The following is a 12,947-nucleotide window of genomic DNA, read 5'->3' as shown; positions in this document are numbered from 1 at the left end:
TCCTCATCTCCATCTATCTCCATTCTGTCCCATTCTCATCCTCATCCTCATCTTTATCCCCACCTGCTGCTCCATCTCCATCCCCATATCTCCATCCCTGTCTCCATTGTTCCATCCCTATCTTCATCCCACCTCCATGTTTTGCCCTATCCCAAATCCCATCCCTTGTCCTTGCCCCATCTCATTTTCATCTCCATCTATCTCCATCTCCATCCTCATCTCCATTGGGGACCTTCCAGGGAGGAAATGGCAGGTGTCAAATAGCTTCCAGGGCAGCCACCACTGGCTTGTGGTCCATGTCCATAGCACAGGGGTCTGTGGCATCACCAGCAGCAGCTGTGGACAGTCAGAGCATGGCTGCATCAGGGGCATATGCCTGGCACTGATGGTGCTCCCTGTGCCTGGCATGGCAGCAAACACCACCAATGTGTTTGGCAAACCTGACTCCAGGCACAGCTCAGCTGAGCCTGGGGATGCTCACCCTGGCAGGGACCACCACGAGACCCACTGGCTTCTCAGCCCACCCTGTGTCTGTGGGCAGCAGCCGCACACAGACCCCTGGATGCGCAGACCCTCCATGCCCCATGGTGCCAGCCCCTCAGTGGGATCTCCTTGTGCCAAGGCCAGCTTCCCTGAGAGGATCTGATCCATGAGATGCTCTGGTGTGGATACCACTGACCACACCAGCCCTATGCCCCATGGGGACACATCATAGATGTGCCAGCCTTGCTCCATGCCCTCTGGGGACATTGTGGCTGTGCCAGCTGTGCTCTGTGCCCCACAGGGATGACCTGGCCATGCCCTGTGCCCCTTGTGTACCATGGGGACATCATGGCTGTTCCAGTCATGCCCTGTAAGATACCATGGCTGTGCCAGCCTCCTCCCATCCCTGCACAGTGCCAGCGTGATGGTGTTCAGCAGTGCAGGGCTATAAATAGTGCCGGGGGTGGTGGTGGCACATGAGACCTGTTGCCAGGGAGATCCACTGGCAATTAGGGATGACGCTGAGAATGAGATGAGGGGGGCTATGGGGAACACCAGCAGGATTCCCACAGAGCCCCTGCCCCATGGCACCCCTCCCCAGGAGCTGTTGGCACCACAGCATGCTCACAGCCCTGCACCTGCCCTGGGGCTCCTCTTGCCCCACAGCCTTCCACCATGGTAGCTTTCAGCGAGGTCATGGCCCACATGACCTTCCTTCTCCTGCAGGAGAAGGAAGGGGCCCACACTGTCCACGCCACTGGCAGCTGCACACACCAGGCTGCAGGCCTCCAGAGAGTGGCAGCTCAAGCTCTGCAGCCTACCACATCTCAACATCACAGGATCCAGGCACGGTGGGGGTGGAAGGGACCTCTGAGGATCACCTAGTCCAACCCCCTTGCTAAATTGGCATCACTCACAGCAGTTGCCCAGGATTGCATCCACTAGGAGGGTTTGGAATTTCTTCGGAGGGGACTCCACAACCTCTCTGGGCAGCGGGGTCAGGGCTCTGGCATGCTGAGAGGGAAGAAGTCTCTCCTCTGTTCAGATGGAATCCCCTGGCTTCTGGTTTGTCCTGTCACTGAGCACCACTGAAAAGTCTGGCCTCATCCTCTTGCCTCCTGTCCTTTAGCTATTGATGAGCATTGAGAAGATCCTCTCAGTCTGCTCAGCAGAAGGGGAGAAGAACCTCCCTCAACCACACTCAGTACAACCCAGGAGACCGCTGACCTTCTTGACCACGAGGGGACAGGGTCCCCTCATGCGGATTTGTTCACCACTCCTCCCAGGTCCTTCTCCTTAGAGCTGCTTTCCAGCAGGTCAACCCCTAACCTGTCCTGGTGCAGTTTTTTTTTTTTCCTCCCCAGGGGCAGGAATCTACATTTGCTCATGCTGAACTTCATGAGGTTCCTCTCTGCCCAACTCTTCACCCTGCCCAGGTCTTGCTGAACAGCACCACTGCTTGATGGTGCGTCAGCCACTCCTCCCAGTCTGGTGCCATTCCCACCCCCTCCAACAGTGCCCATCTCCTTACCTCCCTCTTCCAGCGTGCCAGCCACTCGTCCCGTTTCCTCTTGCTGATGTAGTAGGGGTCCCCAGCCTGGAAGGTGTGGCGCTGCATGGGCCGCTGCCGCAGGCTCGACTCCCAGCCCAGCCCCCCACGCAGCCGCCCACGGGAGCCCTGTGCCAGAGAGAACAGAGGTCAGGCTGAAGGTCACAGCCCCACTGCTGCCACCAGCACTGGGGATGGCAGTGTGGTGGGAGCCATGGCCTGGCATGAGGAAGAGTGGAGCTACTCGGGGGAGACTGGAGGCAGGCACCCTGCTGGGAGTGGCTGGGAGGGGTGGGCACAGGGCACACTGTCTGCCTGTGCACACACACACCTGTGCACACACACATGCACATATGTGCGCACACACATGCACATGTGCACGCACATGTGAGCACGCACGCACACATGCACACACGTGCATGCACACATGCACATACGTGTGCACACACATGCACACACGTGCACGCACACACACATGTACGTAAACACGCGCACGCACGTGCACACACATATGTGCACACACACACACACACGCACACATGCACACACATGCACACACACACATTCTCTGGCCCACCGGGTCTACCTGAGACAGCCATGCCTGGCTGCATCGTGATGGGCACTGCCATCTGGGCATGGATCTGCCTCTGGCCAACATGGTCTGCCCAGGCATTAGGGGAAAGTGTGGGGTCAACCCAGCATGTCCCATCCAACGTCAGGGCTGGAGAGGAGGGTTCACCAGCCTGGCAATGGCTTGGTGCCATCCGGTTCCAGTGCCTGTTTGTGCATGGGATGCCCATCCCTGCATCTCCCTGACAGCCACTGCCAGAGAGAGGCTAAGGGGTGCTGGTTGCCATGGGCATGGGGAGCACAGTGCCATCTGCTGGGCTGCAGGACTGTGCTCACCCTCAGTGAGCCCCAGCCCCGGGACATACTTGCCTCCATTTTCAGGGTGTCAAAGTTGTTTTCTTCCTTTTCTTCCTTGCCTGCACACAGAACAGAGAGCAGCCATCAGCGAGGGGGATTGGCTCAGTGCTATGGGACAGGGCACCGAGGGGGAAAACAGGCCACCTAGCGTGCCCTGCCTCAGTACTCCTGGGCCAGAGCAGGGTACCTATTGCTGCCATGTGATGTCTGGACCATGTTCCCCAGGGAATGCCAGCTTCTGGGACATGAGCTGCCTGTTCCTGCAGTCCAGCTGGGAGGTCTAGAGTTGCAGATCTCCATGCACCCCATGGTGACAGGGTCAGAGACAAGGCAGAGCGTGGGGTGCATGTGGGGGCAGCCACCCACCCATGCCTTTCTGTGGGCATCACTGGAGATAGGTCCCCATGCCAGGGAGGGCACTTCTGTCCTGGGCACCAGCTTCACCCCATAGTCTGGGCATCAGCCACCCTGGCATAGAGCTGGGCTGCATTGGGGGGGCTCAGCTGGGACCACCAGTGCCCCCTTCTCCAGCTGAACACACGCCATGATTTGCTGCAGGGTGCAACATCGCCCAGTCACAGCTCCTCCAGATTCCTACCCAGACTCGCATGACACCCAGACAGTCTGTTGCAGATGGCACGTGGGGACTTGACTCCCCAACAGCAGCCAGCCCCCACCCCAGAAGCAGCAAGGACACAGCAGGAGAGCAGCCAGGGTACAGCAGGTGACACTGGGGAACAGGAGTTTTCTGGCTTTGTGCTAGGGGTGTGTGCCCTGGGGGTACTCAAGTAGCCTGTCTTCCTGGTTCTGCACATGGGCATGTGGCTCTCAGGTGGGGAAACTGAGACACAGGAGAGTGGATCTGGCCTCTTCTGAGATGCTGGTGCCCTCTGTCACCGAGTCAAACAACCCAGGCACTGAGACTCACTAAACTGCAGGGCACCAACTAAACTGGGGACATGCAACTGGCGTCCCCCCACTACTCTGCCATCCTGCCCACCATGTGGTTGGGGACACAGAGCCCATCCCAGCAGTGCCATGCCCTGTGCACTCTGCCAACCTGCTGTGACAGCAGGCTGGGACGTGGGGCAGCAAGAGGTGAAAAGCAAGAGTGTGAGGAGGAGAAGAAATCAGTGCTGGAGGCTGCAGTACTGGGTGAGGGATGAAGGATGCTTGGGAGAACCCTCCAGCCAGTTGAGCATGAGGCAGCAGGAGCAAGAAGCAGACTAGGATCACAGAATAATGGAATCATTTTAGTTGGAAGAGACCTTCAAGATCATCAAGTCGAACTGTTAACCCAGCAGTGCCAGGTCACCACTAAACCATGACCCTCAGACACGTGGCTTTGAAACCCCTCCAGGGAGCGGGACTCCACCACTGCCCTGGACAACTTGTTCCAGGCCTTTACGACCCTTCTGAGGAAGAAATTGTTCCTCATGTCCAGCCTAAACTTCCTGTGGCACTACTTGAGGCTGTTTCCTCTTGTCTTATCACTTGTTCCTCGGGAGAAGATACTGACCTCCACCTCACTCCAACCTCCTTTCAGGAACCTGTGGAGAGCCAGGTCTCCCCTGAGCCTTTCTCTTCTCCAGACTAAACAAGCCCAGTTCCCTCAGCTGCTCCTCACAAGACCTGTGTTGTAGACCTGATTTGTTTGCATTTCTTTGTACACACTCCAGCCCCTCAATATCCTTCTTGGAGTGAGGGGCCCAAAACTGAACCCAGTATTCAAGATGCAGCCTCAGCAGTGCCCAGTACAAGGGGATGATCATTGCCCTAGAAGTGGTCTGGCAGAAGCCAAGCCTGTGGCTGGAAGGTGCTGATGTCTCTGGTAACCTCAGCACAGACATGGCTGAAGCACTGCAAATGGCTTCCAGGGGAGGGAAGTGACACGGCCGCTGAATCCAGAGCTCACGCTGGTGCAGGACACCCCCAGGGCTGCCTCTACCCCACTCCACACTGCTCCCTACATCAGGCCCTGCTGTGCTGACCCTTCTGGCTCAGCCTGTCTGGTCCAGCTCCGATCAGCACCACTCAGCTTGGCACTGGGGCTGCCCCAGGCATGCCCAGCCCAGCTAGCTCCCTGCCACCGTCTGTGCTGCACTGCTGGCTCTGCCTTCTCCGCTCCCTCGACTGCCTGCTCTGTGCCTCGTGACTGCGGCAGCATCTGCATTGCTCGACTCCATCCCAGCCCTGCCTCATCTGTCTCCAGCCCTGCCTCTCCCAGCAACATCTCAGCCCTGTCTCATCTATCTCCAGCCCTGCCTCTCCCAGCAACATGCCATCCCAGCCTCTCCCATCTCCATCCCACTTCAGCCTCTTCCAGCTCCATCCTAGCCTCTCCCTGCTTCATCCCATCCTTTCCTCTCTCCATTTCCAGCCCTTCTGTGTTCATATCCATCTTTGCTCAGTGTGGCTGGCAGCAGGTCTGTGCAGATCTAGGCCAAGCAGCCCCCAGGAGCCAGAGCCTGATCCCCACCTCGTCCTCCCTATGTTGCTGCCCTGCAGTCCCTGTGTCACTCACCCAATGAGAAGTATGTCCCAGATGGGGGTCCAGTTTGTGCCCACAGTCTCTGGTCTTGGCACTAGGCACACTGGAAGAGCTTGGCTCTGTCCTCTTGGCATAGATATGGGTTCAACCTTCCCGAGACTTCTCTGCTCTGGGCTGAGCAGTCCCAGCTTCCCCAGCTTCTCGCCACTCTAGTCCCTTAGCATCTCAGTGGCCCCTCACTGAACTCTCTTGAGTCTGTCCATGTCTCTCTTATACTGGACCCAGCACTCCCAGTGTGTCCTCCTCAGCTCATGGACACCACTCCTAATGCAGTCACCATCTGCCTTCACTGCACAGGGACCTGCTGCTGGCTCTTGGTCAACTTGGTGCCCACTAAGAACTCCAGACCCTTCTCTGCACAGCTGGTTGCCTGCTGAGTGGTGCCCAGCACATGCTGGGGCCCACCATACTCTATGCAATGCCCAGAGCAGCACTAGCACCAGAGCTAGCAGCTCCTTGGCACCAGGGAACAGTGGACCACCCCAAGGCCACACCTCCCACACTGCCTGTGGCACATGCAGGGCTGCCATGCAAAGCGACATGAGCACCAGTGGGCATGCAGGCAAGGACACATCTGTGCCACAGGGCATCAGCTGCATCGGCAGGACGAGGACCAAGCTCCCCTCCAACTCTGGAGGGATGGGTGGCACAACATGATGAGCATGCGAGGGCAGCCCCCAGCTCTAACCTGCTGCCCCCACCCCAAATCCCGCCTGGCACTGAGGGGCTCAGTCCTTGCTCCTCCTCCTCATCTGGCAGCACTGCCCAGCCCAGGGAGGGCATGCCAGGCAGGGCTGGGGGGTCCCCAGTGAGGTGCAGCGGGTGGGTGCCAGTGGGTGCCAGGCAGAGCCGCAGCCCTGTAGCCGGGAGCCCTCAACGCTAAGGTCTTACTTTTCTCTGCGGCTTCCAGGAGTTTCCTCCTCCCACGTTTCTTCTGGGGATCGGAAGGGGCCAGCTCACCCTCATCGGCTGGGGCGTCCATGCCCTCCTTGGGGGTGCAGCGGCCATTCTCCAGCGTCCGGCCCGTCTCGCCGTCGGGCAGGCTCTCCGTCTCGTCCTCCTCGGGGCGACCACCCTTGGGGCTCTTGCCACCTTCCTCTGCGCCCTTCCACTGGGCACTGTCGCCTTCCACGTCACCATTGGGCAGTGCCTCAGCAGGGCTGGCCTCTGGGCAGGGTGGGGGGCACTTGGGGATGGCTGCAATGTCTTTGGGGGTGTCACTGCTTTCCACCTGCCAAGGGAGAGGGGAAGGAGCCGTGATGGGTGCTGGCAAGGTGCCCAGCCTGCGTTCCACCAGCCACCACCAGCAGACCCCACAGCATCATCCCAGGTCTGCCACTCCCATCCAGTCCCTGGCGCTGGCCCCCTGCCCTGGCCCCAGTTCCCCACTGTAGATGGCACAGCATGAAGGATGACACTCCATACCCCCAGAGACACAGATCCAGGATGTGGTGATGCTCTGAGGATAGAAGTGCATTGCGCCACAAAAAACAAGTTCCACCTCCTGCACCTCAGGCTGCTGCTCGCTGCAGAGGCTGGCAGGCTGCCCTCAGGCAACAGTGGCACCCTCAGGACTAGGAGAAGTAGTCACAGAACCCTCAGGACATGGGACATGGCATCACAACACTATGAGGACCACCACACAATGCCATGGCACCCACAGAACCAGGATATAGAGACATAACATCATCTGGATTAAGACACATTGCTGTGACACTGTCAGGGCCAGGACACACAAACATGGGACAAAAGGACCACAGCATACTGCCATGGCACCCTCAGGACATGCTAATAGGACATTCTCAGGAGCAGGACATGCTAAGAGGACATCCTCAAGAGCAGGACATGCTGCTGTGGCATCTTCAAGACCAGGACACAGTTACACAACACCTTTAGGACCTGGACACACAGCCATAACACTCTCTAGACCTGGGGAGAAGGCCATGGCACCATCAAAGCCTAAGACACACTGCCATGACACCATCAACTGTTACTCCTTCAGGACACACTGCCATGGCACTCTCAGGGCAAGGAGAAATTGCTGCAACACTTGAAGGACCAAGACATGGTGCCACGAGACCTTAAGTACCAGGACACGCTGTCATGAAACATTTAGGGCCAGAGTATGGTACCACGGTACACCAGGAGTGCTGCCATGGCTCACGTTGCAATGACACCTTCATCTCCAGGACATGCTGTATGGACACCTTCAGGACAAGAACACACAACCATGACACCCTCAGGAGAGAACAGGGAGCCATGGCATCCTCAGGACCTGGACCCTTCGGACGAGGACACAGGAATGTGACACCGTGAGGACCTTGGTACACTGTCATGATGCTCTCAGGACCAGGACATGGTATTCTCAGGAGCAGGACATGATGCCATGACATTCTCAGGAACAGGACACATGGAAGCCACACTGTCAGGACAGGGATGCAGTGAAATAGCACTCTTGTGATGAGGATATACGGCCTTCAGGATGAGGGCACACTGCCATGATACCCTCAAAAAAATGACATGGGGCCATGACATCCTCAGGACTAGGACACATAGACACAGCACCCCTTGGGACAAGATACACAACCATGCCACACAACCGTGACACCCTCAGGGCCAGGACATAATGCCCTGAAACTCTCAGGAGCTAGACATGCCGGCATGACATCCTCAGGAGAAGGACACCCAGCCACAACAGCCTTAGGATACAGAAAACAAAGCCATGGCATCCTCAACACCAGGATACATGGATTTGACACCCTCCTGATCAGGACACCCCATCATGGCACCCTCAGGACCAGGACATACTACTGTGATGTCCTTATGACCATCATATGCCATGTCATCCTTAGGACCAAAACAAATGGAGGTGACACCATGAAGATCAGGACATGGAGCCATGGCACCCTCAGGACCAAATGACAAGGACATAACACTACAGGGACATGGATACGCTGCCATGACACCTTCAGGACCTGGACATATCACAGTGCCACCTTAGGACCCAGCCACAATGCCATGTCACCCACAGGAGTAAGATAAATGGAGCTGACACCATGAGGACCTGGATGCACTGCAATGACACCTTCAGAATATGGACCAAGAGCCACGAAACCTTCAGAACCAGGACATACGAGACAGGACATACCAGCAGAGGACTCTTAAGGACCTGGGCACAGCGCTGTCACTGCAGGACCAGGACACGATGCCATGACACCCAGAGGAACATGACTCATGGCCATGGCTGGTGTTTGTGTGACAGGTGTGTGTGTGTGTGACAGGTGTGTGTGATGTGCGTGTGCATGGTGACAGGCTTGTGTGTGTGTGATGTGCATGGGTGGGTGTGTGTGTGTGACAGGTGTGTGTGTGTGCGACAGGTGTGTGTGTGTGATGCGCATGGGTGCGTGTGAGACAGGTGTGTGTGTGTGTGACAGGTGTGTGTGTGTGACAGGTGTGTGTGTGTGATGTGCATGGGTGTGTGTGAGACAGGTGTGTGTGTGTGTGACAGGTGTGTGTGTGTGACAGGTGTGTGTGTGACAGGTGTGTGTGTGTGATGTTCATGGGTGTGTGTGAGACAGGCTTGTGTGTGTGTGTGACAGGTGTGTGTGTGTGATGTGCATGGGGGTGTGCGTGACAGGCTTGTGTGTGTGTGTGACAGGTGTGTGTCTGTGACAGGTGTGTGTGTGACAGGTGTGTGTGTGTGTGTGACAGGTGTGTGTGTGACAGGTGTGTGTGTGTGTGACAGGTGTGTGTGTATGATGCGCATGGGGGTGTGTGTGACAGGCTTGTGTGTGTGTGTGATGTGCATGGGGGTGTGCGTGACAGGCTTGTGGGGGTGTGACAGGTGTGTGTGTGTGACAGGCTTGTGTGTGTGTGTCAGGCAAGGATGCTGCTGGCCCTGCTATGTGTGAGGGGCACAGAGGCAGCCCAGCAGGGCTGCTGCTCACTGAGCAGGTGCCCGCACATGATAGGCGGTGCCAATGTCAGCACAGGGCCATGGGGCTGGGGATGGCATAACCAGTCTCTGCTGTGCCACCGGCCATGGGGAAGCCTCACAGCACTGCACGACATGGGCTGGCAGGAGCAGAGTCAGAGCGAGAGGTGCAGCCTGGCTCGGTGGTTTCCGTGGCCAAGGAGAGTGAAAGTGCTGGTGTGTCACTGCAACACTGGGCGCAGCCGCGGCAGGGTGGGCTCTGCCACCCTGGTGGGACCCACTGCCACAGGGCTCAGCACCCTCCCCCATGTGCTCCTGGGGGGTCACAGGAGGCTGAACACCTCAAGAACAGACACCCAGAGGTGCTGCCACCGCCCCCAGCACTAGGAGCTGAGGAGGTGGCACCTCGCCACTTCCCATGCCCCATGCTCACCTTGGTGAGCTCGTGCATTCCAGATGCCTGTGCTCACCTCCACAACTTTGGGTACCCCGGAACCCTGCAGTCACCTCTGCAGGCCTGTGCATCCCTCAGCCCTGTGCTCACTCCTGCCAGCCTGTGCAACCTTGAGCCCCACCTTGACGCTGCAAACTTGTATATCCTGTGCCACATAATCACTTCCACAAGGTTACCACCCTCATGCTCACCTCTGGGAGCCTGCGCTTCCCAGACCCACACACTTGTCTCTGTGAGCTTCTGTAGCCCTGAGCCCCACATTCCACACCACAAGCTTGTGCATCCTATGCCCCACACTCACTGCCACAAGCATGACAGCCTCACGCTTGCATCTGTGAGCTTGTGTGTCTGAGCCTTGCACTTACCTGCCCACCCCTGTCCCCCTGAACCCTCACTGGGGGCTTTGCCAGAAGCCAGGAGTGTCAGGAGCTTTGCAGAGTCCCAGGGAGGGAGAGGCCCCAGGTTTGTTCCCAGGAGGGACGGGGTATTGGGGAAGTGGTATGGGGCTGGTGCAGTGGCCGAGTGGCACAGGAGAAACTGGCTGCAGCGCTGGGGTGGCACAGAGAGAAGCCAGCTGCAGGGACCCTCCAGCCCATTCCCAGCAAACTACATGTCCCAGGATGCACCACACAGTGGCAGAGTGCCAGGGAGAAAATGCTGAGCTGCCAGCCAGGCCTGGTGTGAGCTGGGGTGCTTGCAGTGTGGTAGGAGTGCCCATGGCAATGTCCACCCTCCCCTGCCCCAGGGCCATAGGGTAGGAGATGCTGAGGTTGAGGCGCAAAGCAGGAGCTCCGAGGGCAATGGCAAGTCACAGAGGAGGCTCTGCTTGCCAGGGCTTCCTGAGTTCATGCCATGGGGCTCCCTCCCTAGGCATGCCTGGCAGGCGGTGGGGAACGTGTGTCGCTTACCATGGTGCATCCCCTCCTCGGGCTTGCAGACCCTCTCGCCTGGCTGCCGCCCGCTTGGGTGCAGCTGCTTCCTCCCCACGCACGCTTCCTGCCCGCCTCGGCTGCTCCGGCTTGCTGGCAGTCACTTCCTCCACTCCCTTGCATGCTCGCTGGCCCCAGCGTGCAAGATGTTGTGCTGAGGGGCTGCAAGCAAGAGCCAGGAAGGAGGGCAGGAGAGGCGATGCGGGCCAGGGGGAAGCCAATCAGGGTGCTTGGCAGCACTGGTGGGTTGCTCCGGCCACACTGGTGCAATGGCTGACAGCTCCATGGAACCCCCCTGAATGCTGTTGTGCTGTGCACTCCCTGCAACAGGCTGGACCCACTCCCACGTGGGGACAGCATGGTGATGGCACTTGTGCTGGGGATGTGTGTGAACTAGGATTAGGGTCACAGAATCACAGAATGGTAGGGGTTGGAAGAGACTTCTGGAGATCACCTAGCCCAACTCTCCTGCATGTTTGCCTAGATCAGGTTGCACAGGGTCACCATACAACCATACACTGGGAACACGAGCCACCACCAGTCACAGAGGTCCCTGACAGCCACTCCCCATGACGGATGGGCTCTGAGCTGTGGCAGGCAACAAAGTTTGGTTAACCATAGAGGGCACAGCTTGACCAAGCAGACGCTGGTGCCATTGGGAGGGTCGAGGTGTTACAGAATCACAAATGGTTAGGGTGGGAAGGGACCTTTAAAGCTCATCTAGTCCAACCCTCCAAAAGTCAGCAGGGACATCTTCAACTACAGCAGGTTGCTGAGAGGCCCATTCAATCTTATCTGTAAAGTTTCCAGGGTTGGAGCATCTGTCACCTCTCTGGGCAACCTGGGCCAGTGCCTCTCCACTCAGTGCAACCAATTTCTTCCCTCTCACTATCGTGAATCTCCCTTCTTTTAGTTCAAAACCATCACCCTTGTCCTGTCTCTATGCTCCCTTATCAGCCCCTTTAAGTATTGATAGGCCACAGTAAGATCACCCTAGAGCTTTTCTCCAAGCTGAACAACCCCAACTGGCTCAGCCTGTCCTCACAGCAGAGGGGCTCCAGCACTTGTATCATTGTTGTGGCCTCCTCTGGACCAGCTCAAACATGCCCATGACTCTCCTGTGCTGAGGAGCCCAGAGCTGGACACAGCACTGCAGGTACAGTCTCAGCAGAGCAGAGAGGCAGAATCCCCTCCGTTGACCTGCTGCCCTGCTGCCCATGCTGTTTGGATGCAGCCCAAGAGACAGCTTCTAGGATGTGAACACACATTGGTAGTTCAGGTCCAGCTTTTCACCCAGAAGTACTCCCAAGTTCTCCTCCACAGGGCTGCTCACCATCCCTTTAATCCCCTAGACTGAACTGATACTGAGGGCTGCCCCGACCCAGGTGCAGGACCTTGCACTTAATCTTGTTGAACCTCATGAGATTCACATGGACCCAATTCTCCAGCTTTTCCAGGTCCCTCTGGATGGATCCCATCCCTCAGGCTTGTCAACACACACACTGGCATGCTTGTGGTTCTTGGCTGCCATCCCCTCACTGTGGTGTCAGGGCCCCAGCCACCTCCAGCCCCACTCCTGCCTCTTACTTGAGGCTGTATCCTGGACATTGTACCAACAGCAATCACAGGGGCTGCATGGGCTTCCCAGGAGGAAATGGGAAGGACAGCAAATGGGCTCTGGATTAGGCAGCTGCAGGGGCTTAATCCATCCATGGGGCCTGAGTCTGGCTGCAGGAGACCCAAGAAAGGTAGCAGAAGCATGGTGGCATGTGCTACCCTTCACACTGTGAGGCCATGGCAGTGTTACCAGGATGAGCATTATGACATTACTACCAGCCTGGGGATTGGGCAATGCCACCCTGATGGGATCATACATCCATCACTGGGAGCTATGTCACTCCCTACCCCATGCAGGGCTGTGGGGGCTGCCATGCTGTATGCCACCCTGGTGTCACAGCCTTGCCGTTCACAGTGTCTTCCCACCAGCACAGTAGATCCCAGCAAGCTGTGTTTTCAGGAAACCATGTATTTACCATGGCACTCACACAGCTCTGGTTCCCTGGGCACCACGGTGCTGTGAGACAGTGCCAGACTGTGCCAGGCTTGTGGGTCCTGCCATG

At 57.6% G+C, this 12,947-nt stretch overlaps 1 protein-coding gene across 1 annotated transcript in view; it reads right to left on the bottom strand.

Annotated features, from left to right (window-relative positions):
• Positions 1–12,947, bottom strand: part of DNMT3A (DNA methyltransferase 3 alpha) — a 32,005-nt gene that overhangs the window by 11,596 nt on the left and 7,462 nt on the right. Inside the window, exons 4-6 of the mRNA XM_054383454.1 lie at positions 6,402–6,741; positions 2,972–3,018; positions 2,015–2,161 (exon numbers count right to left, since the gene is read on the bottom strand). Coding sequence (XP_054239429.1) covers positions 2,015–2,161; positions 2,972–3,018; positions 6,402–6,741 — 534 coding nt within the window. The remainder of the gene's footprint in view (positions 1–2,014; positions 2,162–2,971; positions 3,019–6,401; positions 6,742–12,947) is intronic.

The sequence above is a fragment of the Indicator indicator genome, chromosome 9 (genome assembly GCF_027791375.1).
Source record: "Indicator indicator isolate 239-I01 chromosome 9, UM_Iind_1.1, whole genome shotgun sequence".
NCBI lineage: Eukaryota > Metazoa > Chordata > Aves > Piciformes > Indicatoridae > Indicator > Indicator indicator.
This window is presented reverse-complemented; position numbering and strand designations above follow the sequence as displayed.